A 27,757-nucleotide genomic window follows, 5' to 3' on the forward strand; every position below is an offset into this window, starting at 1 on the left:
TACACTATTATACAGGAGTGTTACAGGAATAATCAAAGCTAAGCAAAACTGTTAGCATCAGAAGAAAGAAAGAAAAGGATGGAGAGGTTTTCGTTACAGTCAGGGCTGGATTAAACCACTGCGTCTTTACACATATTACAGCCCAGTTGAACAGCAGTTCATGAAATAGTCACAAAATGTAATGTACTGATCCGTTTACATACGCACAAATTTCAATTTTATTTAAAAGTGATCCAAGTACTTTTTGTCTGTACTTAAGTTACGACTCTTCCGGTTTTCATTTTAACCCAAACCACAATGTTTTCCTAAACCTAACTAGGTAGTTTTATTTTGAAAAGACTGGAGCGGAAATTGACATGTGTCACAAAAAATACTTTGTTGAAAGTCGTGCTGAGTTGAGCTGAAAAAAAGGGAAATTCGTGTCTATGTACACGGTTCCAATTGATTAAATTTCGTGACTATTTCACAAACTGCCACGAGACTGTGTTGCATATTAACAGATTCAAAATACTGCATTTACTCTACATACTCTATTGTGTCTCGATTGTCTACAGTGTATATATCCTTGGTGTTTGTTTTGACTATTAGGTCAAAATCATAATTAGTTTTATTAATTTTTCTGCAGTGATAGTTTCCCCAGCATTAGTCATGAATTTTAAACCCGTTCTAACTCCCAAGTTGTCAAATACTTTTATTGACAGTATGTAACGAAACAAGCTTTCAACTAACTCAAATGTAAACCCACCCGCAGCGTTATTCAACAGTCGGAGCAAGTGACGTAGTATTAATAGCGTGAGTCCGCTAAGGTAGGGTGGAAGACTTTCAGCTAGGAGACCAATGTTCGTGTCCTGTGTGAAACTAAAAGTAACGTTGACTTATTTTGTCAAGTCAGTCTTTAGTCCCGTGAGTCACTAGTCACTTGAGTCGCTAGTCAGTGAAGTTAACGTTGACTGTTTCCTAACCCTAACTAAGTGGTTGTGTTGCCTAAACCTAACTTCCTGTGAAAACAGAAGTTCATTTTGAAAGGACACTGTGCATGTTACAAGCATATATTACATGCCGTCCCTGGTCCGTCCAAAAATAACGCAAGAGGGGTACCCCGTGCGTTGGTTTCCACAGCCAAGGGGCACTGACCAAGCAGCGGTATTTGATGAGTTGGGAGTGAGAATGTGTTGGAATTTTTGGTTCTGACTGACGATGTAGTTCCTGGTAATGTGATTGGTGCAGCATCTGCGTGGGCGGGCACTAAAAATATGCAGTCGTGTTTCTCCCGCTGACTTTACATTGGATACTGATGCCACACACATAAAAAACAGCTTTTCTATGCTCTGGAAAAGTTTTACATATATAAAACAGCCATGGACTAAATCGCCATAATACAAAGGATAAGAATTGACCTTTTTTTGTATTTTGAGGTGTCCTGTTTTACAGGCGTCACTATCATGATGGTTGAAGGGGATTTTGTTGTTGTTGTAGTACCCAAAGTGGCCACTGGGATTTAACATTAGCAGCCAGGCTGAGTGGCAACGCTGTATCCAGCTCTCCATTGAAGTAACACTAGCTAGACTTTGTTCCTTTCTATAATGTGGGATGAACACAACACTGAGGGGCAAATTCACTAAAAGGATTGCGCGGCTTTTGCGGGCGCTAAACCTGCACAAATAAAAGAAACCGTGTAATTCTCAAAGCACCTGCAAACCTCGAAACGCACAATGCATCTTTGTGCACATATTTAAATCACGTAATATGTGGACAATTGGCGCAAAATTGGCCCCTTTCTAAGCAAATCAGCCTCATTGAAAAAAGTCCAATTCACAAAGATCAGCGCTAACAGCCACAGGCAGTTACAGTGAAATTAGCGTCTTCAGAGAGATGGTGGTAACTGAATGCCTCTGTACCTCATCGTCAAGACCTGTAGCTCGCGGTCTGAATATTACATTTTTATTTTTCTCATTGTCTCATTTATATTTTGCCACATGGATAATTGCAATCAGGTGCAAAAAAAAGGAAAATTGCACTCAGCTGCAAAACTTTATGGGCGTGTTTACGCTGTAATATCATTCGCGCAATATCTTTTGTGAATCGGACCTTGAGATGGGGCAGATAGCGGTTGCAAGCAATGCATTATTCATGGTGCTATCAGCAGCCGCAATCCATTCTTTGAGAATTCGCCTGTGACTGTGCAGGAGCTGCCCAACACTCAGCAGTTATGTAAATAATTTGAACCAAAAGTAACGTCTAGTGGGAATCACTGCTAATGTTAGCATGCTAACCTTAATTTCTAGCTTTCATTTTCTGAGTGAAACACAAGCATAACAGCAATCTTTAAAAGGGACAGATGTCTTAAACAGTGCGTAACCAACGCTACGTCTCTTAGAAACTCTGCCCTTCAGATGTCAGTCAATTGTTGCCATGGGAAACGTCCACCCAGAGGCCGGAGGCTTAGACGCTGTTTCTACATTATGTCCAAAAAAGGTCTCATCCTCTTGAAAAATGGAAAGTTAGGCACAATAGATGCAGAGTCATAGTCAATATTTCCTTACATAAAAAGGAGAATTCAAATTTCAGTTTGACTTTAAGATTCTCGTTAAATAAGAGTAGTATACAATTGTGTGGAAAAATCCTCATTTAAGTCCCTGGAGTGTACTAAAGAAAAGGCAGTGGAGGGCTCCAATGATAATGTTCTAGTCTTACCACTCCGTTTAATATTTGTGTTGAGGCCAAGCCTTCACATTTCCTTTTAAACAGAAGATGATCTGCTCTCAGGCTTCAGTATAAAGTTCAGTTGCGATTTGTCTTTTTAAAATGTGACAGATCTTCTGTTAGGACACTGGTTTATTTAAAACTAGGGCTGTCAAAGTCAACGTGTCAATAACGCGTTTGTTTTAACACCACTAATTTCTTAGTGCATTAACGCAACTTGCGATTTCGGAGGTTGTAACAGGCTCAGTTTCAAAGCTGGAGTGAAGATACTGGTATCATATGAAACTAGAAAAACATAAGGAATCCATTGGTACCAATATTGGTCTAATCCATTGGTATTATTCTAGCTGGTGAAGAAGGAGGCTAAATAGAGTCTCCCCTTTACAGACATGCCCACTTGAGTTTGCCATGTTATAATTGGAGTATATTTTTTATGCTAAATGCAGTACCTCTGAGGGTTTCTGGACAATATTTGTCATTGTTTTGTGTTGTTAATTGATTTTCCAATAATAAATATATACATACATTTGCATAAAGCAAGCTTATTTGCCCCCTCCCATGTTGATAAGAGTATTAAATACTTGACAAATCTCCCTTTAAGGTGCATTCTGACCAGATAAAAAACATGGGGTCAATTTGTTATTAATCGCGATTAACTATGGATGATCATGTGATAAATCGCAATTAAACATTTGAATCGATTGACAGCCCTATTTAAAACCTTTGTCAGACTACTTTTAGCCACAACCTTGTTTTTTAATTTTGAAAACAAGACGACTCGGGTAGCAATTGTTGCAGAAATGAATTGACGGGTGATTCTCACAGATCAATTTCATGGTATCGTTTTTTTTTCATGTGTGTAAACTACGACCCCACAAAGAGTCACGTAGCCACTGTGCTTATAAAGGCTCCTCACATGATAAAAGAGGCAATATGGTTTCAAGAATCACAGAGGAAAACTCTGTGTAGACGGTGAAGGAGCCTGTGAGCCAACATGGCTGTAAGGGCTCGATTTTCACCAGGAATCACTGAAGTGTGGAAGAAGACGGAGGACTGACCACTTTATAAAAACAACCAGAGTCCATGGAGACTTTTCGTCGTGGGTTGTAATAATGTAATAGGAGACAGAGTTTGGAAGAGAGAGTTAAACATAAAATTAGTCAGATGAAATCAATCTGAACTCCCAGTTTAATTTGAAGTCTTAAGCTCAAAGCGGCTGTACACCTGCTTGGATTTCATCTTGTTGTAATGGTTCACCAGGTCCAGCTTGCTGTGGCCCAGCGTCATTCGCTTCTGGTCCTGCCGGTTCATCAACACGGTCGGAGAGAGCGGAGGCGGTGGGCTCTGCTGGCTCTCCGGCTCACTTTGAGAGAGGTCCGGTCCTCCCCACGGCGTGGTGCCAAGAGGGGACGGCGACCTCCGGAAGTTGTAGGTGTCTTTGTTGGAGGTGGGCAGGAAGAGGTCTGAGAGTTTGTTGAGGAATGGGCTGGCGGGAGTCCTCTGCTTGGGGGTGAGTTTACTGTCATTGACCGGGGAGGGCGTCTGGGTCCTGGGGATGTGGTTTGAGTTGGCGGCGCCAGGGACGAGCCCGGCGCTGTGGAACATGCTCGGTTTGTGGTCGTACAACCCCAACGCCTGGAACTTGGAGGAGGCGCCGCCTATATTTGACCGCATGACGTCCGCCGGATTCGGCTTGCTCCAGTCGATGCCTTTTGGCGTACCGTAGGGCGGCGGAGGTCGCTCCATAGCTGGGCTGTGATTGGTTCCTCCGTTAGCAGAGACTCGTGATCCCGATGTGACGTGACTCTGAGGTGTCGGGGTTTGTCCTCCTGATCGGTCTCCACCTCCTCCTCCTCCTCCTCTCCTCTCAGGGCTGAGGTGAGGATTGTTGTTGGTCTCCTTTTTGTCATGAGTTTGGGTGACCTTGTAGACCGTGTTAGGGGTCATCCCTGGCGCGGCCTTCACACTGGACACGCTGCTACTTGATTGGCTGCTGGAGTTTTCAGAGCACACCCTGTCCCTCTGCCTGCTGAAGGAGGGAGGGGAAGTAAAGGTTAGCATACAACAGGCTTTTTAAATCAAGGTCAAGATAATCTATTAATCCACAGATTAGATAGAAACTGTGCATTTTTTACTGTATAAGAATAAACAAAAGGTAAAAATAAACCGGTTTCTATAAAGAACAAACTGCTCAACGCAAATAAAATTCAATTAAACACCACAGTTATTACTGGAGCCTGATTCAGCGGCTCCAGAATGAGTTTTGAAGTTGGGGGGCCAGCCTTGGATGATATAGACTGATAGTCTTTCCCACAGGATTTTGAGAGACTGTGGTGGTTGACCTTGAACCCTCTAGGGGGGTTCGAGTTTTGCTTCCTTTTAAGAACATTTTAAACATTCTAAAATTAAATGCATCAATCTGGAGCACTTTGAGAGCAAAATTACGAGGCTAGATCCAAGAAAAACTTGGTGCTCTTGTAAAAAGTTTAATCATAAAGGTTGATGGCAAAAAGTCACACAGCATAAGCATGGTAAACGAGACGGGGTGCCTCAGATTTCGCCGCGCTACTCCTCTCACAGTGTTGCCAACACCTGTACAAAAAATACATCAAAACGTGCGGAATGATCGGTAATGGTGTGCTATGGCTTTTTTAAGAGATTCGCCCTGCCGTTTTCGTAGAAAATCATTTTTTTACCCTATTCACCTGTAGAGTCTCCCCTTAAATATTGTTATCTTTAAAAATCCAACATTTGCTCCAATTTCACTCAATTACTCACACCAAGTCAACCACACACAAACATGAATAAACCTGAGAAGTTTTTGTCTTGATTTGCGCTGAAATGATTCGTCAATTAATCATTAGTCGATCAACATAAAATAATACAAATAATTTTCTGACGCAGAAATACAAAACAGTAAAAATATTAGTCATTTAATCAAGAAAGTAATCTTTTGACCGAAACATGTCGCAGGCCTTGCAGAGTCCTAGATTCAAATACTTTACAAGTTGTGACCCTTGAAAAAGTAAACGAACAAAAATAATCTGCTAGGTACCACGACTCCAGCTTCATACCTGTCAGAGAGTAAATCCAGCCCCATGACGGGGCCGAGCCCCATGCCCATGCCGGGGGGCATCATGGCTTGGAATGACGGGTAGTAGGGCATCCCCTCCTCCTCTGGGTTGAAGAAGCAGTCAATGATCTGCGAGTCGGCGTACAGACAGCGGAACTCCCGGTCGAAGCTGTCGGTGATGCGACCTGAGAAATGCATCATCATGTTGCTGTGCACCTGAGCCGACAGCCAGGTGAAACTGGAGAGGAGACACAATATGAGAGCGTGAAACCAGTGAGCTGGACAGTAGATGACCTGGGAGATTTAAGTAAAACAGTGTTTTTAAAGCTGAAGTAGAAAGGTTGGAGCAAATATGATAAAAAAAAGTTATTTTTATAAAACGGTCACTATATCGTGACAGTAGTGCATGAGAGAGGTAATCTGAAAAAAATCATGTTCCTCTGTGTCCTCTGGTGCTCCTAATGGCATCTCCAAGATTTCACAGAATGGAGGAAAACAACCAATCAGAACCGAGCTGGAGGAGATAAAGTCTTTTTGGGCCCAATGGCATCACGTGACAGACACGGAAGTTGTAGTACTGCCGTTTGGCTACGAAAATTGGGATCAGCGACCGGCATTCTTCATGGGGGCTTGCACACAACACCCTGTGTGATACAGGAAGTAAGGTACAGCCCCCCGAGTGAAACACCACATTCTCAGGGAGTTCCCTGCATAACTATGTACACTGTATACTGGGTAGGAATAATGTTCATCATGTGTGTGTTTTTAAAAGCGTGCAGGTAGTCACTATTAACAAAATCACGATTATGAAATCTGGAAATTATGAAACACAAGATGTGCCTTAGAACCTATCAGCTGTCTTTGTGTAAATTATCTGGTCCACCTCCAGCTGATAAACCTGCAGATCACCCTCAACTATTTCCTGGACGACGATGAGTCACTACAGTGACTGAGCTTATCGGCTTATCAGCCAGCAGCAGACGACAGGTGCATGGACACCGAAGACGTCTGGCTGAGCAGCAGAAATAATGCTTTCACAGCTGAACAGAGGACACAGGCCCAGAGGTGTGAGCGTAGAAACGTCTGACTTCTAGTGAATGCAACGTTTTACACAGCAGGCCTGAGAGACATGGTATAAAAAGACAAATGACCAATGGAAATAACCAAATATTTTATATTTAGAATAAGGATGAGGGAATCGTCAACAGACTGGATCTGTAGTGATGTCTGGAGCACCAGGTTTAGAACTTTTTGGACATTTAATGCCTTTATTAGCAGTCCTGCATTAAAACAACACAGGTTTGGTGTGGAGGCGTGTTGTTTAAGGTACCAGTGAGACAGTGGAATATGATCAAGGAAGTCCAGTTTGAGTAACAGATTAAAGCGTTTAAGACAGCGTTTAACAACTCTGTAAAGTTATCACCACGGCAACCATTTTATCTTTCGCCTATAGCGACATAAACAGTTGAAATATGGTGTTCGAGCTATCGGTATCAGGACTGAAAAAGTTGGATTGGTACATCCCTAGTTCGACTGCAGCAACTAACATTTCGACACAAAGCATGTTGTCATCACTAGATCTCCACAAGCTGTCAGAAGAAAATAAATGTAAAGGTTATACAAGTATAAGAAAAACGGCCATGCGAACGTCTCCGAACGACCCCTGAGAACTTTCGCCTACATGCAGCCTGGAGGAGTATGTTTCAGTTCTCAAAAGAAGGAAGGGCCAAGGCACTCTTCTAGCAAAACGTTTAAAAGCCTTTAATCAAATGGCCATTTCATTGTGAAATACTAAAAACATAGACAATGCTGACACATATTAAGATGACTAACACGATCACAAGTATCGGCACAAACAGCCTTCTTCAGGGTGTAGCCTTCAGCACACAGTTTCCCTTTTAGTAAACATGAGATGATTGCAAACAACTGATACTCTAATTGCAAGCACCTGAGCAAGAAGCCAATAAACTCACAGGTAAAGAATGCAAGGTATAACCACTGGGTGACTCAACAGGATGTCTAGAAGGAAAATAAGGAAAACAAATTAAGAAAATAATATAGATGAAAGAAATACAATAATATATATACCATTTACAAAAAAGGCACTAGGCCACATGCGTCAGAGCAACTACAAAAAAGGACTGAAATCAATTTCCTCATTTATTCCTGGATAGGCTGTGGCCTGCATTGGATTATCGCCACCCCGAATGCTCTTTTTGATCTCATGCGAGTGTTGTCTACATCAGCAGCGTTTCTGCTGCTGCAGCGGAAATAATGTTAATAATAATCCACAATTAAAAGCAGGCATTTTATTCATTCATGGAGTGGTGCAAGTCACTACATTTCCTACAAAACTGTCCAGCAAATATTTCCGAATAAAAGCCTTGTGTTGACAGATGAAGGAATTCTGTCCAAATAAAAAATAAAAAGCTTGAGGGCTTTTATTTTGAAACCGAAGCAGAAAGTGTTGATTTAAAAATATAGCTTTACTTTTTCTTCCATGTCAATGACATATTTTAAAGATACAGACATTGAAACTGTAGTAATGTTGCATGTATGATGTCAATATACTGTCAGAACATTTTTACTGTCTGTTGTTGTTGTTGTGAACAACGCGAGGCTCGCAGTAAAAATAGGCGAGACATCAAATCTCTAGAAGAGACGCAGCTGACACTCAATCAAGCAGCACCTGAGCCGCTAATTGCATACTGCTCAGAGACTCTGTCTTTCAGTTGTCTTCTTGTCCGGACTATGTACAAGCAACCACAGGTACAAGTTAATGAATGTTTTGATATCACACACCTTATGAGTCTTAAAGTCACTGAATTGCTTACATGCCTTTATATTGGCACAGTGGTTGCAAAAGCCACATTTGTAAGTACCCTTCAATGGTCGATGAAGCCAAGTTTTTATATTATTATTGGCAGGGAGATGGCTAGGCACTAGCCTATCCTGTAGTGTAGGGGTCCCCTTGAAACTAGTCTTAGGAGGGGCAGGAAAAACTTCTCTAAGAATAGGGTCACTTTTTATGAGATTTCAGTTTGAATATATTAATCCTTTTTATGGAATTGGCTAGAGAGCTGTATCCCGTGACAAAGTAAACCTGCTCTTGTCCTAAAGATGTATCACTGAAAACTTTGTTTTTGAAAGGCTGAACAGCAACACATATGGATTGAAGCAGACTATTTAGTTACATTTTGCTACTAAGTAGCAAAGAAATATATCTTTTTAAATAGTTTTATATACAGACTTTAATATAAATTATCCAGCAAGTGTGTTATTATGATTTTAGTTATACATGAGCAATTCTAATTTTGATAACCTCAGAGCAGACGAATCCTGGCGAATCCCCTGTGATCTTTGGGACCCCAGGTTGGGAACCACTGCCCTAATCCACTTTCATATACAGAGGGTTTTAAACAACATAATGAACACTAAATATGAAAGGGCTTTTAATAATCTCCGTAGAAACGATAACACACGCAGAGCAAAATTAATGAATACAAATTAGGCAGTTAAAGAACAGGCCTACATCCATTTCTGCATTAAGTCATTCTGAGGCCATTTAAGGCGTGCTGCCATCTGGGCGACGCACGCTGAGCCACTGAGCGTGTTTAACAGCAGCCACAAAGAAACTGCAGGACAGCTTTCCTCGGTGATAAATCACTCACTGCTCCAGGTAAATTCCTGGTATGTTCTGAGGAGGGACTGGTCAGAGCACGCCCTCAACACACGCAAATCATAAAGTTTGTTTTCATCACGAAGAGAAGTGAGTTGTCTTTCAGGCCTGAATTATGAGTCATATAAAATTATATGTGGGTCATATTTTCCAAATCAGTCATCAAGATAAGCTCTGTTGTTTCCTGTAGCAGTTAAAGTGGCAATATATAAGTGTTTTTCCCGGTAGCAATCGGTAGCTATCCCCAGTTATCAAAGAGGATCAATGCAAGTTCTTTACAGTTACTATCCCCAGTAGAGGAAATGGCAGACGGTGGAACAACTGAAGTAACTGTGGAAAACAAAATGGAATGTGTCCTACCTTTTTAGTTTTCTGAGAAAAACAGAAAGCGATCCAGTTGTCTTTGCGACAGCGGCACCAACAATAATACCACTTGGAAACGCTAGGGCGGGTTTAAAAAGTAGAACAGTTGTCTGTATCCACTTTTTGGCATGTCATGTTAGCTTGTCGGGAAGCAAGCTAAATAACACTCCAAACCTCAAGATATGTGAATGAAAATGGGTTCTCTGGGTACCCACGAGTCTCCCCTTTACAGACATGCCCACTTTATGATAATCACATGCAGTTTTGGGGCAAGTCATAGTCAAGTCAGCACACTGACACACTGACAGCTGTTGTTGCCCGTTGGGCTTGAGTTTGCCATGTTATGATTTGAGCATATTTGTATGCTAAATGCAGTACCTGTGAGGGTTTCTGGACAATATTTGTCATTGTTTTGTGTTCTTAATTGATTTCCAATAACAAATATATACATACATTTGCATAAAGCAAGCATATTTGCTCACTCCCATGTTGATAAGAATATTAAATAATTGACAAATCTCCCTTTAAGGTACATTTTGAACAGATAAAAAAATGTGCGATTAATTTGCGATTTTAATTGACTGACAGCTCTATTATCACTATTATTATTTATTTTATTATTATTATTATTATTATTTGCTTCAATTTATGGGTGCCCACAGGAGGAGTTATTATTAACAAATACATTACACCTTTTACTTACTCATTTTACAACTACATTACAGTGTGTTATAAACCATTTATTACATGTTAATGTAGTGCTTGTAAACACTAAATATGAAGGGCTAAAGTGAAGCTTTACCCAAAGAGTACACCTGCCATGTATGTACAGTATGTATTATATCTGTAAAAATATGAAGATATGTTACCCTTTCTTTTGGATTAACAGATAACAGCTGGCATTATCGACTAAATATCAGTGAATCACTGTTTATTATTTGCTTCTCAAACAAACTGGAGTGGGCACTCCCCGGGTATCAAAGAGTAAACCATTATTTTCACGGGTTTTAATATCAGTTATGAGGACGTTTGAAGATAGGAGAGAGGGAGAGGTGTGGGAGGGTGATAAGACAACATTTGCCTCGAATGAGCGAGTTGGCACCTCTCCGAGGGACCTTGCCCATCATTCCACAGCCAGCAGGTGTGATGCCTGTCAGCCCAGCCTGCATGCCTGACTCTACCCATACCCATTGCCACACACCTGAAACCAAACTTAGCCTATGAGTAAAAACACTCCGCTGCAGCCATCGGGGTCACATCTGAGATTATGTGTCAATAGAAAATAATATAATATTAAGAAAACAACTTGATTGGACAGAATTTGACATAACAAGGACGGAGAGAAATCAGGAAATGACTCGTGGAAGTTAAACAACCGTCAGTGGTGCACAGAGAGGCGACTGGATAAAGGTGTGACACGCCTGAATCAGGTGACTGATGGTACAAAGGTGAAAGAATGTGTGAACTCGATGGTGATGAATGATATGAACTCTAAAATATTTGTCTGGAATTTTAAACGTCATAGTGGATTAAGCTGTCAATTGGTCTATTAATTATAGAGATCATTGCTAAAGAAACACCACCCGACTGCTCTAGAGTAACGCTGGAAACACACCGAGCAGTGCGGCTCGCCGCAATAATTATTCTCTTCTACGGCTAGGAGGTGTGTTCATGTGTTTCAGACGGGAAGAAATTCTTTGTAACCTAGGTCAACATGTCACAAGAGTCACAGGATCTGTTTACTGATTGGTTGCGGGTGTTCCAAAAGTTAAACTATCCCCAACTTTTGGTTTGGCCGCACTTCGCCACAGAATCAAACAGTCGCTGCTCGATGAGCTCAGGAGTGGCCGTCGCAGCGTGTGGGGAAAAAAATGGATTCACATATGTATCGCGGGTTTTTTTTTTTTTACGATTTTGAAATAATTTTATTAATCAATATATTTGCTTCATTTGAGTCTATGTGGAGGTAGAAGGAAGTTACCGCTTTTATTGTTGTAGTCTGAGTAACGTGACGTCATATCCGTTCCATATCCGGCACCAAAACAAACTGCAGCGAACCAAAACGACAAAGCAGAAAACGGCGGAGGGTCTGCGTGGATATGACCTGCACCCTCACATTTTAAATCCAAAGTGGTAAACACTACACATACAGTAAAGTATGGAAACACTTTGGGTTTCACACATTGACAGGAAAAGCAGAACTAGACATCACGGCTAAAGCTGCATGCTAACTCTGTCATGGACAGGAAACGTTATCGTATTGCGGTAACGTGCGATCAAGCTAGCTGTCACTCTCATCTCTGTGGTCAAATCGGCCGACGCTACAACTGTAGAGCACCCATATACTGACATTTATGCTAAATGCATTCAAACGGCCCCGATGGAGCTGACCATGGATGTATAAAGAGAACGTAGCTGACGGGAGTTAGTGGAAGTATACACGTGTGACTTTTATGTTCATCGGTAATATAAAACATTACATGTCCCTTATAAATTAAAAAGAAAATACCACTAATTTGTGAGTGAAATGTCTTTATTCTATGATTTTTGGGTTGCTGGAATTTTTTTTATAAATAATGCCTGACAATGACTGATATATGAGTTTGACTTCAGGATATCTCTGACTACATACATGCTGAAAATCAAACATTTTTAGTGTATTAATTTAGATATTGTCCACGGTAAAGGTCCCTAGAAGTGTATGATTCAACTTTTTCCCATGGTCTAGTGTTAAAGAAGTTAACAAAAATCGCAATAAATCGTAATATCGAATCACAATACTTGGAAAATCACAATACTTAAAAATCACAATACATATCGAAATGGCACCAAAGTATTGTGATAGTATCGAATCAGGAGATAAGTGAATCGTCCCAGCCCTAATAGACATTGCATGGCAGCTTGCCGCACTTCGCCGCTGCTCTCCCATCTTTCTAATATCAATATTCATATCTAAATCATCATATCTAAAGCTGTTTCTAAAGCTGTTTAAACATGCTTCTCCCTCCTCTATGAAATCATATAGTAATACCATGCACTGTTTGTTGGTCAGCAACAGCAACCATTTAGATGCAGCCAGAAAGCACAGATGGGCTCCACAAACCTCCACAAGAAACTCCAGAAGTTCACACATAAGACAAGTGAAGAGTCGATCTTAAACTGTCAAATAGTAAATGTGATTTGTGAAGTGCTTTCATAAAGATAACAACAAACTAATAGTCTCCTATTAATGAGAATAGCCTTATGCTGTGTTCAAACCAAGAGCGAAGCAAATGTTTGCCTTGCTTTTCTCTCGTGAGTTGGACGGCTGGTATCATTTGTGTTTTGTACATATTGAAGTCCCAGATATGTCAGAAAACCAAACACCGTCATATCTGGGTTCATAACATCACCCGGTGTTGAGCTGTTTTCACATACGGTGCCATTGCACTGACTGTATCTAGCAAGCCATGCCTCGCTACAGCTGTATGAACCCAAAAATAAACAGACACAGGTCTGCTGGTTAGAAGTCCGGTGTTTCACTTCCACATCCATCCACCATAAGTGGTCTTTCTTGCTTTTTATATTACGTCACTAACTCTTATCGTAGCATTTATACGTGGATGTGTTTACATTGCAGTCAGCACAGGATACATGATGTACAAATAACATGCGGACACAATGGAGCAAAGTCTGAGCTAATAAAAGCTGCAACAATTAGTCAATCAATGGATTAGTTGATTGTCAAACTATTTTAACTGTTATCAATTAATCATTTAAGTCAATTTTCAAGCAAAAATACTTCACATTTTTTGGTTCCAGCTGCATAAAATGCTTTTGTTTGTCATATGATGATAAAAAAGAGCAATATGAATATATCTCCCTGGGCTGAGGTAAATTATAACGAGCATTTTTCACTAGTTTGACATTTGTTTTGACAAAGTGATTCATCATTAAAAAAAGAAATCAGCAGATTATTTGATAATTAAAATTATCATTAGTTGCAGCTCAAAAGGCAGGAGTACAAGTAGATGAGAATGACATTAAATCATATTGCTAAAAGTTTGCTCTCACTAAACATGCACCTGCAGTCCCTGTTGTTCAGAGCCAACCTTCTCATTTACTTGATGAGCGTGGCTGTAATTACAGGTATTACTCAGGTATTCTCATAACTGTTGCAAACACCACCAACAACTCCTCGCTATCAGCAGCCACTGCGCTGCACAACACGAGCATTGTTACGCAGTTTATCGCCACACAGACTCAGCTGGCTTCCTCCTGAAACCCGCTGGTTGTCCTGCTTATCAGGAAGGATGCAAAGTAAATGTCACAATGCTGATCGTCAGCAGTCCACAGACTCGCTCGTTGTAAGACACCTATTTTTATGTTCATATATGTGTTGTGTTGCCTGTGATTACGAGTCCACCTACACATCTTCTAACAGCTACATGTCATCAATCTGTGATCCTTTTTTCATTCCAGGCTTCTTCCACGCCTTCTTAAAACGCTGCAGCATTGTGCAAATTATAAACGTCATGACAGTTACACTGACAAACACCACTTCCCCATCGCCATGTGCCTTTTAAAAGGGGCACTCCAATTTTAGTATTGCATTTTGATAAAGTTGAAAGAGGGGGGCACAAAAGAAGTGTGTGAAAAGGTTAAGCACATGCTTAATGATTGTTAGCGTGTGTGTGTTTGTTGCTAACCTGTAGGACCCGGCGATGACCTCTTCACAGTCAATGATCATAAACTTCTCCAGGACCTGACCGGTGAATTTCTTGCCGCTCTTGGTGCAGTACGTGTCCCCACACATGCTGCGAATACGCATGTTCTGCACACAAACACACAATTTACCGTTAGAGAGACAAATGCACACATGGAAGCTCATAGAAGAAACACAGTATTTAAGTTGTATAAGGATAATAAGAAATTAGAAAATCAATTTGTATTTGGCAGCATGATTCTGATCAAAATACCAACTCTCGTGCAGTATTCTAAAATCGACACCGTCTTCTGGACAACAGCAAGAAAATATGCATCACAATAATTATGAAAACTACTTATACTACAACATAGAGATGCATCAGAACCATCAGACAGAAACATCAGACAGTTGCATTAAGTTCATTTTAGTCATCTATTTTCATTTTGGTTACAGTAACATTCTGATATTTAATTCGGAATGCATTCAGGTTAAGGCATTATAACAAACACCTGACAATCTGTAGATTATCTGTAGTTTTTTGTGTGCTGATAACGGCGTCCGCCCACTCACAGTGGCGGGACCGTATTGTCGTGGAAGCGTGATTGGCTGCAAGCAAAACAGTCATCTTTTAATAAATCTGCGCAAAAAAAGGAACGATTGCAGGTATCGTTTTAATGGAGAAATTTCCTACTTGGTAATGGGTTGTTTCGGGCGATAATTTAAAGCTAACTAACATGTTATGGACAAAACCCGTTAATTGATAAAAACAATTGGCAGTAGTAAAAATTGTTAGTTGCAGCCCTAATTACAAGCTTGGGAAACAGGTAAGTAAGCATCCACAAACTGAGCTCTAAGCAGCCTGATCTCACAGAGTTCAGTGAAGTGAATTGCTTAATGATATTTGGAAATGCATTTGCAAATGAGCTCCGTGCATAACAAGTTTGAGAATTATTCAACATGAAAGGATTTTTTTTTTTTTGGTGGAAACAAAACTTGAAATAGTCAGTTGTTTAAAAAATAGCGAGGTGGGAAGTGAGTGCGTGAAGGTCAGAACAACAGATGGAGAAGTTTCTGTCCTCCACTCCAACAGCGCTGTTGATATTTCTTATGCAAACATCCTGGGGTTTTGCATGTACAGTATATTTCCTGTCATTCAGTCAGCATTTGGTTGCAGTTAATTTTGGTGCACTATTAAAATCAACATGCAGAGAGACTTCAGATTTGCATGTGACAGATGATTCATCACAGCTAACGTGTCATCTGCCAAGAACACTACTGTTGTGTGGTGATGCTGTGAGAGTAGACTCTCTCTTTCTCTCTCTCTCACAGGCACACAACAGCCACAAAGGAGAATACAGAGAACAATGGGAGATGCGACTTCAGTTATTCTTGGGTGATATATATTCACTTGCCCCCTCATCCACAGGGACTCGGTTTGTTGCTCAAGGACGCTTCAGCAGAGCACACGCCTCGCAGCTACACTGCCATGTTTGTTTTTTACAACAGTAAAAGAAGCAGGCAAACAAGAGGATACTACACGTCCCACTCTGACCCACACTGTGAAATCTTCTCTAACACTCCAGTGTGACTTCTAGAAGTTGAGTGTAGAGACAGCTTTACTGCTGAGGTTGCAAAATACTCTTTAATGGAACAGACAGGTGCTTTTATACTGAGTTAAAACTCTGTTAGCAAATGGGCTATCTTGAATTGGTAGTAGGAAATATGACATCAACACTAATGGTACGTGTCCACAGGATCTGTCCTTTCCACGCTTCCCATTCCTGCATTCACACCAAATCAGGCGTTGTGGCGAAAACGCCAGTCTTCCCATTCATTTGAATGCGGCTAGTGTGTTTAGGCTGCGACGGTGGGAACTAGGGATGTGACGGATGGCATTTTCCTATCGGTTAATAAACTTGTGACAACAGCGGTGTTACCGATTACACCGGAAATTTTACAAGAAAAGATGACAATATGTGCAGGGCGCTTACTTTGATCTTTACCGCCGGGTGGCGGTGTGTCTGGCCTCTCCGGTCCAGCTTTTGCTGCCGGGCTACAGGTTTCCAGCTGGCGCCGCTACGCCGCGCACACCGGCTTTGACCGCTCTGTCCTCCTCGCGGCAATTGCTTCATTAACATTATGGTTCCCTTGTAGCATTGGGTTTAAATCTGAAATATTACCAAATGGGCGCTTTTGCTTTTCGCTTCAACAACAAATACTCCGCCATCGTCTTGTCTGTCAACTCTTTCTTGCCATATGTGTGTGTGAAATCTGACTCCTGCTATTCTGAGCTGAGACGTATGGAGCAGACACATTCACTGTCAGTTTGTAGCGTCTGTCATCCGACTATGTATTGATAACACGGTGCTGATACGCCAAAATTAACTAAATTGACTTTATTTCTGTAAAAAACGCTCATAGTCAAGTCAGCACACTGACACACTGACAGCTGTTGTTGCCTGTTGGGCTCGAGTTTGCCAAGTTATGATTTTAGCATATTTTTTATGCTAAATGCAGTACCTGTGAGGGTTTCTGGACAATATTTGTCATTGTTTTGTGTTATTAATTGATTTTCAATGATAAATATATGTATATATTTGCATAAAGCAGCATATTTGCCTACTCCCATGTTGACAAGAGTATTAAATACGTGACAAATCTCTCTTTATGGTGCATTTTGAACAGCTAAAAAATGTGCGATTAACTATGTAGAATCATGCGATCAATCGTGATTAATATTTCAATCAATTGACAGCCCTAGTTAAAACATATATTAGTGATGTATATTGTGTGCATAAAATACATATTTGTTCATCAGGTGAGTCCTGCATATTGTGAGGGCTACAAAATGATGGCTTCTCCATTGCAAAGAAAAATTAAGCCCGTTTGACTTACTGTGAGTCTCCTTTACTGTTTACTGTCATTGCAACCTGATTAAAGAGAAGTTACCGTCAACGCTAGTTTATTGTTCTAATCTAGTTTATTGTTCTACTCTAGCAAATGGCACAGAGTGAACTTAAGATAAGTGCAATGAACAAATGTTCAGCTCTGCTAAAAGCTAATAATAAATATATACATATATTTGCATAAAGCAGCATATTTGTCCACTCCCATGTTGATAAGAGTATTAAATATTTGACAAATCTATCTTTAAGGTACATTTTGAACAGATAAAAAATTATATGGACAATTTAATGGCGATTAATCGCCATTAAATATTTTACTCGATTGACGGCCCTATTTTTTTTACTAATAATCATGTCTTAAAAACTGAGACCGTAATTTGGGAGAAAACATATTTCCCTTAAAACATAATTGATAATGCAGTTTGGTGTAGTTGTAGTTTTGCAGGTATTCAGTCATAAACCAAACTAGTAACTAAAGTAAAGGAATCGCCACAGTCATGAATGGATATCTGAACCAAATTTCATAGCAATCAGTCAAATAGCTGTTGAAATTATTCAGTCTGAAATGTATTATATTTATTCATGACCATGACATTCAGCCTGTGTGAAGGTCAGCTGGAGCTAAAGTGAAGGTTATTATGGTTTGAAAGGTCATAGTTCCTGCTGCTAACTAGTTAGTAACATCTAACTGCACTTCTCTGTTACCTCTTGCATACACTGCTCTTCAGCCTGAGGTTATTTAGCCAGGTATTTGACAGGTCTTTACTGTCTCTGCCCCCGAGGTTTAACTCAGTCAGTGTGAACGCTGCATCCCTGTCTGTGTCTGAGTTCCCTGCATGATAAATTACTAAACTCAGTACTTACACTCATGTGAGAGCTCTGAATGTCGAGCGCAGAGCACATCTCTGTGAAGTAGTCGAGGTTTTTCTCGTCCAGCAGGATGTAGACGGGGACTCTGCGCTTGTTTGACGCCTCCATGAGATCACACAGCAGGTCCACGTCTGTAAACACGTCCATCACCAGCGCGATAACCTGAAGCAGCAGGGAGATAGGAGAGACGTTAGCACACAGTGTTTCATGAAGATTTCATGAGTGTGGGCCTCTTCATGGCACGGCAAGGACGCCGTCAGGGTTACAGGTTTGATTAACATCAACGTTTCAGCAAAAACTCAGCCGATTAGACTGTTGTCAGGCTATTAAATAGGCATTATCAGTCACTATGAGCCCCATAGATATGGGTCAATATGGGCCTACTACACCCACTAGTAATTTTTATCATCTATTCTCATGATAGATCACCGAAAGAAGGTATAAAAAAACATAACAGCGACCGTAGTAATTGTGACAGGAGCAGAAGTGGAAGTCAGGTGCTGTAGTATAGACAGTGTTTTTTGCCTAAACCTAAAGTTGTAGTTTTATTTTACTTTTGTTTGTGTTCAAAACCTGACGTTTCATTCAGTTTTACAACATGTTAGACCGTGTTGCTTTTAAGTTTCATTTCACTTTCACCTTTACAACGTAGTAGGCGTATTAGGCCCCTAATCTATGATGCTGACTGATAACGCCTATTTAATGGCCTGAAAACAGTCAACTCAAGTGCTGACTTCACTGTCAGATTACTTTTGAATACTGTGGAAACAGGAGCAAACCACTGGGGGGATATTTCCAGCTGATGAGAAAAAATGATTAGAAAATAATTAATAGATTCATTAATTAGTTGACTCATATAAGCAAAGCTGCCAAACATTCTCTGGTTCCAGCCTCTTAAAAAGTGATAATTTGCAGCTTTTCTTGGTTTTACATCACTGCTGTGGTCACCGAACACGTTTTAGAGTTTTGCTCGGACAAAACATTTTGAAGACGTCAACAAGGGCTCTTTGGAATTGTGATAGACATATTCATAATTTTCTTGCATTTTATAGACTTAACAATTCATCGAAATTATAATTAATCAATAATTAAATTACTGCCCTGGTAATATTCATTGTTTTACATTTCATTCACTAATGTTTAAACCAAAATGCCTTTTAAAATCAGACGATGGGCGCAGAATGTCGTTTGGAAAAAGAAAAACAACCACCACTAGTTTTTTTGTTTGTTTGTTTTTTTCAGTATGGCTGTAAATAGATTAAAATGTTTAATTGCAATTAATTGCAAATTTTGTATCTATTCAAAATGTACCTTAACTCTTATCAACATGGGAGTGGGCAAATATGCTTGCATAACATGGCAAACTGAAGCCAACAGGCAACAACAGCTGTTAGTATGTCAGGGTTTTGGGGGCATTTTCACCTTTATTGAATATATGATAGGAAGAGGCAGACTGGAAATGGGAGGAGAGAGAGAGAGAGAGAAGGGTATGACATGTTCGATCCCCAGCTGGAATCGAACCAGTGACGTTGAGGTTATGTGACGTGCTGTAATCATTTGGCTAACAAGGTGCTTCAGTCCACCATAGTTAAAATAATGGATGGGGGTTTAATTATAACTCTGTACAATGTATGTTTGGGTAAGGATTTATGACTCAATAATCTATGAATAGAAAGAAAAGATAATATAATTATAGCTTAATAAAAGATAATTATAGCTTCAAAAGCTAGAGGTTTAACCTGTTCTGTGGTTCCGGGGGAAATACTTTCTCTTCAGAACTTCAGTTGTTGAAGTTCCCATCAAGCACAGTGCGCACTCAAACGACCAAAAAGAAACTGTACAAATTAAAACTATTTTTTTTGGCCCCCTGGAGGGAACTGAAACTGTTGTTCTGGACAATAATTTAACATTGTCTCACTTTACAAATTAACTATTTCACGTGCAGCTTGTGTTATGCAACATTAATATATACACACACACACACACACACACCGAACATGTTTGACTGCACATGTACAGACACATTCATGCCCACTGGCATTTGCACATGTGCATGCATATGAATAGCACATACTTTAAATGACTGAAAGCACTTCAGATGCAGTTTTACACCCTGATAGTGAACTCTTTAGTGACATTTTCTTCTCTTTAAAACAAGCAACAGAAAACAAATCTGCATTAATGAGCTGCAGATGAGTTGGAAATCTTTTTCTCTAAGCAATGACAGATTAATTAAAACTAGGGCTGTCAAAGTTAACATGATAATAACGCGTTTAACAACACTAATTTCTTTAACGCAACTTCTTATTTTTAGGTTGTGGGCTCAGTTTTAAAGCTACAGTGAAGATACTGACATCATATGAAACTAAAAACCTAAGGAATCCATTGGTACCGACCATGTCATAGTACTTTGTTGCGATGGAGGTTAAATAATGCTCCAAACTTAAGCTAAATTTTGGCGAGGAAAAACTGGCATGGCCGTTTTCAAAGGGATCCCTTGACCTCTGACCTCAAGATATGTGAATGTAAATGGGTTATATGGGTACCCACGAGTCTCCCCTTTACAGACATGCACACTTTATGATAATCACATGCAGTTTGGGGCAAGTCATAGTCAAGTCAGCACACTGACAGCTGTTGTTGCCTGTTGGGCTTGAGTTTGCCATGTTATGATTTAAGCATATTTTTCATGCTAAATGCAGTACCTGTGAGGGTTTCTGGACAATATTTGTCATTGTTTTGTGTTGTTAATTGATTTTCAATGATAAATATATGTATATATTTGCATAAAGCAGTATATTTGCCTACTCCCATGTTGACAAGAGTATTAAATACGTGACAAATCTCCCTTTATGGTGCATTTTGAACAGCTAAAAAATGTGCGATTAACTATGTAGAATCATGCGATCAATCGTGATTAATATTTCAATCAATTGACAGCCCTAGTTAAAACATATATTAGTGATGTATATTGTGTGCATAAAATACATATTTGTTCATCAAGTGAGTCCTGCATATTGTGAGGGCTACAAAATGATGGCTTCTCCATTGCAAAGAAAAATTAAGCCCGTTTGACTTACTGTAAGTCTCCTTTACTGTTTACTGTCATTGCAACCTGATTAAAGAGAAGTTACCGTCAACGCTAGTTTATTGTTCTAATCTAGTTTATTGTTCTACTCTAGCAAATGGCACAGAGTGAACTTAAGATAAGTGCAATGAACAAATGTTCAGCTTTGCTAACAGCTGTTTATCAGCTGTATCTACTTGCTAGTGAATTGAATTCAGAGTGTCATTTGATCCTTCACCTGCTGACTCTGCACAATCATGTGAGAAAGAGCTCAATGTTGCTGCCTTGTCAAGAGACAACAGCTTCTCCAACTTGTTGTGTTTCTACATTTTATAGAATATTTCATGCAGGGATTGAACAGGTTGAAATGTCTTGTGTCCAACTGTTTTCATTTGTATTAGCAGACCCAGACATCATGCATATAAAGCAAGTCTGCTTTTACATAGAGAAGAAGGAAGTGTCTGTGGAGACGTGACTCATATACAGCATGTGCCAACAAACCAACTGTGTTTCTTTTTTAGCTGTTATGTGGTCAGTTTAGCGATCATGAGACAATTCAGCACATTCATTATAAACTCTATAATTCTAAGTCACAAGTCATGAACTAATGGTCGTACATTACAGATTCGATAACTAGTGAATCACGTGAAATTGATTAGTTGCTTTCAGTTTTTTTTTTTACAGCATCCAAAGTAGCCGCCATGCCCATGGATGGATCACTGAATGGGCCTCCCAGGCACAGGACCAGGGGCCAGTAACAGCTGGGTCAAAGCCACTGTTTGAAGTGACTGTTAACATATCGTGTGGGACAGTCAAATGGCTACAGAGACACACAAAGCAATGACAGAAAGACACACAAAGCTACTACACAGAGACGCAAACTACCACTAAGAGACTACTACAGAGACACAAAATGACTACCATGAGATGCAAACGACCACAATAAGACAGTAAATGACTACAGAAAGACGTGCAAAACAACTAGAAAGAGACAAAAAATGTCCACCAATACACAAAACGATTACAAATTGACGTAAACTACCACAATAAGACACAAAATTATGACAAAGAGACATAAACTACCAGAATAAGACACAAAGCGATTACCAAGAGATGTAAACTACCACAATAAGACACAAAGCGATGACAAAGAGACGTAAACTACCACAATAAGACACAAAGCGATGACAAAGAGACGGAAACCACCACAATAAGACACAAAGCGGTTACAGAGAGGCGTAAACTACCACAATAAGACACAAAACAACAACAGAGAGACGTGCAAAACAACTACAAAGATACACAAACTACCACGTTAATATGCAAACGGACTACAGAATGACGTGTATAACAACTACAGAGAGACACTGAACATCCACAAAGACACAAAATGTTAACAAAAACATGCAAGTTACCACAATAAGACACTAAGGCAAACTACAAGAGACACAAAATGACTACAAAGAGATACAAAATGACTACAAGGTGACAGAAAACAACTACACAAAGATCCAGCCGCATTTTGTGTCTCTTTCTGTCTGGATGTCTTGCTACTATGAGTGGGGGTTTGGGGGGCCTTTCAGACATCTGTGCCCCTGTGCCCATATTCATGCCTCACACAGAGCCGGTGACTAGAGAGTGAAGCTTTTTCGATCCGTGAACCGAGGTCAGTTGCTAAGTGAGTGACAGAGCGGGCTGTCGGCCTCGGTGCTCAGAGATAAGAGCTGATCAAACATGACAGCAGGCAGGACAACGTGCCGCCTCAGGCCTGCTGCATTTGTTTGTAAGCAAACCAAGCGGAAACCACTGGAGGGAGAAATGAATGCATTCAGGTGGAAGGATGAAAAACAAAAAACACCCTACTAAGAGACCTGATGATTTCTTTGTCGTGTCATTTATCAGGAAACCAATGTTGTTGCTCATTTCCGATATGTGAAGACATAAATACTCAGCTTTGATTAATAACTGAATATGCAAGTATTTTCATTTCCAAAGTTTTAACTGCTGGACACAAGATGTCTCCTGCTTCACTGTAAAGTCCATTTTCAAAATTCATACGTGTTATTCCTATGGTCTAAGACAGTCCAAAATATATTAGTAAAATGAACAACTCTCTCCCAAACCCAAAAACTAGAGGGCTAAAACTCAAACTTGTGATGTCACAGGGTATAAAGTGTGGAGCTGCTCCATAGACAATGAATGGGAGAGATGACACTGAGAGCACCCAGAGGAACGTTCTGAGCATATGGGGACATTTTCTGTTTCACAACTGAGAACACTACAGTAGAATAAAGCTCATTTTGGTAGAAAAAAAGAAAACTAACACGATCAGTCTCCCATTCATTGTCTATGGAGCAGCTCCAGACTTTATACCCTATGACATCACAAGTTGAGACTTACTTCTCTGGTTTCTGGCTTTGAGAGAGAGTAGCTCATGTTCACAAATATTGATTGAACGTTCCAAGGCCATAGAAATAACATACTGGAATTCTACATTTAGGTGGTGTACCCCTTTAATCCGGCAATTTCTGCTCACAACATTTCGATTGATACATAATGACATATTTAACTCGTTAGATTTTGACTAAAAATTTGGAGTCACTGAAAAAGTGTTGACATAATATGTAAAGTAGTGACAGAACATCCAGTGAATTACTACACAGTATATGACCCCCTGCAGCCCATAGACCTGCAACTGGGAAAATCAGGTTAACCACATAACGCTCGGCTTGACTTTTATTCTACCATTGATTAACTTATTGACGAGTGTGTGCATTTAGTGTCATGCCTTTGCACAGCCAATATGGACTTTCAATTAAGAAGATTGAATGGGAAATGCTCAACAAGGTCAGACAATTATTACATTAGTATAATGTCATATAAATGTCTAATTTCAGGTATAAATTCCTCCTTTAAACTTGTAAAACCTCCTCCATGAAGCTATTTATGAACATTAAACTAGTTCCCCAATATAACTTTATACTTATAAAAATAGTCTCTTATTGTTCAATTAATAGACACTGAAATATTATTCTCATGTTTAAAGTCCCATATTATAAATATATATTATGCTGATTGTTTTTGCTAATCATATTGCTTTGTATCCTATAGGAGCATGTTTGTATTTTTTGTTTTTTCATTGCCTTATTATTTTATTTTTATTATTTATTTATTTTATCCCTCAGGGTGGGGGTGGGTTTACTCCTTTGTAGTTGTGTCACTTGCTTATTAAATTGAAAATGTATAAAGAACATATTTAAATTATAAACAAACAAACAAATAAATAAATGAATACATAAGTAAATAAATAAATAAATAAAGAAGTAAACAAATAAATAAATAAACAAACAAATAAATGAATAAATAAGTAAATGAATAAAGAAGTAAACAAATAAATAAATAAACAAACAAATAAATGAATACATACGTAAATAAACAAATAAACAAAATAAATAAGTAAATGAATAAATAAACAAACAAATAAATGAATAAATAAGTAAATGAATAAAGAAGTAAACAAATAAATAAACAAACAAACAAATAAATGAATAAATAAGTAAATGAATAAAGAAGTAAACAAATAAATAAATAAACAAACAAATAAATGAATACATACGTAAATAAACAAATAAACAAATAAATAAGTAAATGAATAAATAAACAAACAAATAAATGAATAAATAAGTAAATGAATAAAGAAGTAAACAAATAAATAAATAAACAAACAAATAAATGAATACATACGTAAATAAACAAATAAACAAATGAATAAGTAAATGAATAAATAAACATTATGAACCACAGTTCCTTCTCACCTTTTTGGCTTTGTTGATCAGGGACCTGATGAGGTCTTTGACATTATGAGACTTGTCCCTCTGGAAGTAGATCTGCGTCTCCGACGGTCCGTACCTCGACGGAGAGTCCGGCCAGCCGAGCTCCAGCATCGGCGGCTCCTCGTCGGACATCATCGGGAAGTAAGTCCCGGAGGTGAGCTCGGATACGGCGTCTAAGTCCCGGTCGTCGGGGACGCCGTTGCTCTCGGAGGAGCCGGAGCTGCTGCATGTTGTTTTGGCCGCGTGTGTGGTGATGTAGCGGATCTCCAGCGGGGACAGAAAGTTGAGCTCGCGCTCCTCGCTGAGCACCCGCCGGTACTCCTTCTCTCCGTGCTCCAGCAGCGCGTCCGTTGCTAGGCGAGCCGCCTCGTTGTGGCTGAGCTCCAGCGTGGAGACGTGACGCCACGGGTTCTTCACCTCCTCCAGCCGGGTAGCGAGCTTCCCAAGCGGCTTCCTGCCGGACGGGGCCGGCCTCAGGCCCTCCGAGCTGATCATGGTGCTGCTGGAGTCAGCCAGCAGCTCAGGGGATTATAAAACCCTCACTAACAAACAATCACTAATAGGGACACTAAATAGACTTAACTATTTCCTACTATAATGGTTTTGTAGAAACATTATTGTATAAAGAATGAGACATTTATATAACCTACAAACAGGTGGATTGGAGCAGAAATAAACTACAGCAGCTCAATAATCTACCATCATAAGACAACACATACAGGAAAACTGTCTGTTGTGCTACTTTAAAACCTTAAATACTTATTTTAAGTCACACTAACTCACCACCGAGGCTCACACACTCTATAAAGTCCTTATTAGTGATGTTTTAATATTTTCCCCTCAGGTTCGGTTTATAATCCAAATGATCCGGAGTTGTTTTTCCCCTGCGAGGCGGTGAAATGGTCCTCGCTTCTCTAATTCCCTGTCATGTCAGACAGGATCTGCAGTCCCAGGAGCCTCTTCAGCTCCGCAGCAGACTCTTCTTCACTGTCACTGTGTGTGTGTGTGAGGTGTGTGTTTTCAGCTCACCTGTTGCTACCTGTCCTGTCATTGGTCTCCAACCTGGACAGGCTCCTCCTCCTCCTCCTCCTCCTCCTCCTCCTCTTGTCTCTCCGTTGTCAAACCAACCAGTTCACAACAGATATGACACTTCTGGTTAGAAATTTCAAAATAAAGTCCCATGAGAGCGAGCACACCTGTCTGGATGTCATCAGGGCTGGTTTATGGCTATAGGCCATATAGGCGGTCACCTAGGGCACCATCTTCTGGAGGGCACTAATTAAAAAAAATAATAATAACTCCTACAGTTTCAATAGAGTCCTCCACGTTGTCGGTGCTCGGGCCCTAAAAAATGCCGGTGGGCGCCCTTCCTCATTTTCTGCATTGAGGTAACAAATGAAAAAATAAATAAATAAAAAAATAAATAGTCTTTTCTCCTCTGTAACTTCTTCATCTGCCCCGCCGCACTTACACAAAAGTGTAAACTGTAGTGAAACTGACTAACACTTTTAAAGGTCCCATATTGTTAAAAAATTTTACATTTTCATGGCTTTTATATTATAAAGCAGGTTTAAGTTCTATATAAATACTGTGAAAGTATTGAAACACTTAATCCACAGAGAAATACACACAGCCCGTATTCAGAAACTGTGCTTTTGAAACAAGCTGTCGGGATTTCTGTCCATTTGTGATGTCACAAATCTTCAACATTTAGACCATTTCAAAGTTTTAAACATAAACATGCTAAATGTGTCCCAGTTTATTTCCTGTTGCAGTGTATGTGAATGACATCAGCTGACAGGAAGTAAACATGGACCCAAGCTGTTGCCTAGCAACGCAATTCTGTTGCAATTCCATTGAAATGTTCTAAAACGGAGCATTTCAGACAGAGAGGGTAAATACAGGTATATTCAAGCAGACAGCATGAGAAAAAAAATATGTTTTTTAAACATTAAAGTATGTAAACATGTTCTAGTAGAAACCCCAAATACAAGTATGAACCTGAAAATGAGCATGATATGTCCCCTTTAAGCCAACAATATCAGAGACCAATTGTTTATATATATTATAATAAATATAGTTATTTCTGAAAAAAAACAACTTAATTTTTGTCTTAAAACCATTGTGACGTCTGACGTGTGTTGCAGTTTACAGGGCTAGGGTTAGCGTTCTGGGGAGTTGAACCCTAACCCTAATCCTAGAAACCCTAACCCTAACTGCGGGGGATTCTTACCTCTTACTTTCTGGGTTTGGTATTTTTCTTCTGAGAGTCGGTCGGACACACACTCCTGTTTTTTTGTCACATGTGCTTATAGCCAAGGAGGGTTTTGAGTGACCCTGCGCTGACCCGTGCTTTGCCTTAGGTCTCTAAATCCTCCAAATCTGAATTTTGCCTATGGCACCATAAGGGCTAGAGCTGGCCCTGGAGCACTTAAACAGCTGATAATGCTAATGTTTTATTTTACATGTCCACTATTTCCTAATAATTCTGTAAAATGGGAATTTCATTGAGAGAAAAGCTCAATTTAAAAACCAAAGTAAATATTAAATCACCATTAATTTAGGCTATTATTGGA

At 39.7% G+C, this 27,757-nt stretch overlaps 1 protein-coding gene across 2 annotated transcripts; it reads right to left on the reverse strand.

The window, feature by feature from the left end:
* Positions 1–350: 350 nt before the first annotated feature.
* Positions 351–26,222, reverse strand: fam83c (family with sequence similarity 83 member C). 2 transcript variants are annotated; one of them, XM_037781566.1, is made up of 5 exons: positions 25,164–26,222; positions 18,276–18,443; positions 14,507–14,631; positions 5,778–6,014; positions 351–4,729 (listed from the first exon to the last, which is right to left on the reverse strand). In XM_037781566.1, exons 1-5 carry the CDS (start codon positions 25,674–25,676, stop codon positions 3,892–3,894), a joined length of 1,881 nt encoding a protein of 626 aa, XP_037637494.1. In that variant the 5' UTR covers positions 25,677–26,222; the 3' UTR covers positions 351–3,891. The 2 variants fall into 2 exon arrangements, with proteins under 2 accessions (XP_037637494.1, XP_037637485.1); XM_037781557.1 differs by having other exon boundaries at positions 351–4,732; positions 25,164–26,220.
* Positions 26,223–27,757: the final 1,535 nt, after the last annotated feature.

Source organism: Sebastes umbrosus, chromosome 1 (assembly GCF_015220745.1).
Source record: "Sebastes umbrosus isolate fSebUmb1 chromosome 1, fSebUmb1.pri, whole genome shotgun sequence".
Lineage (NCBI taxonomy): Eukaryota > Metazoa > Chordata > Actinopteri > Perciformes > Sebastidae > Sebastes > Sebastes umbrosus.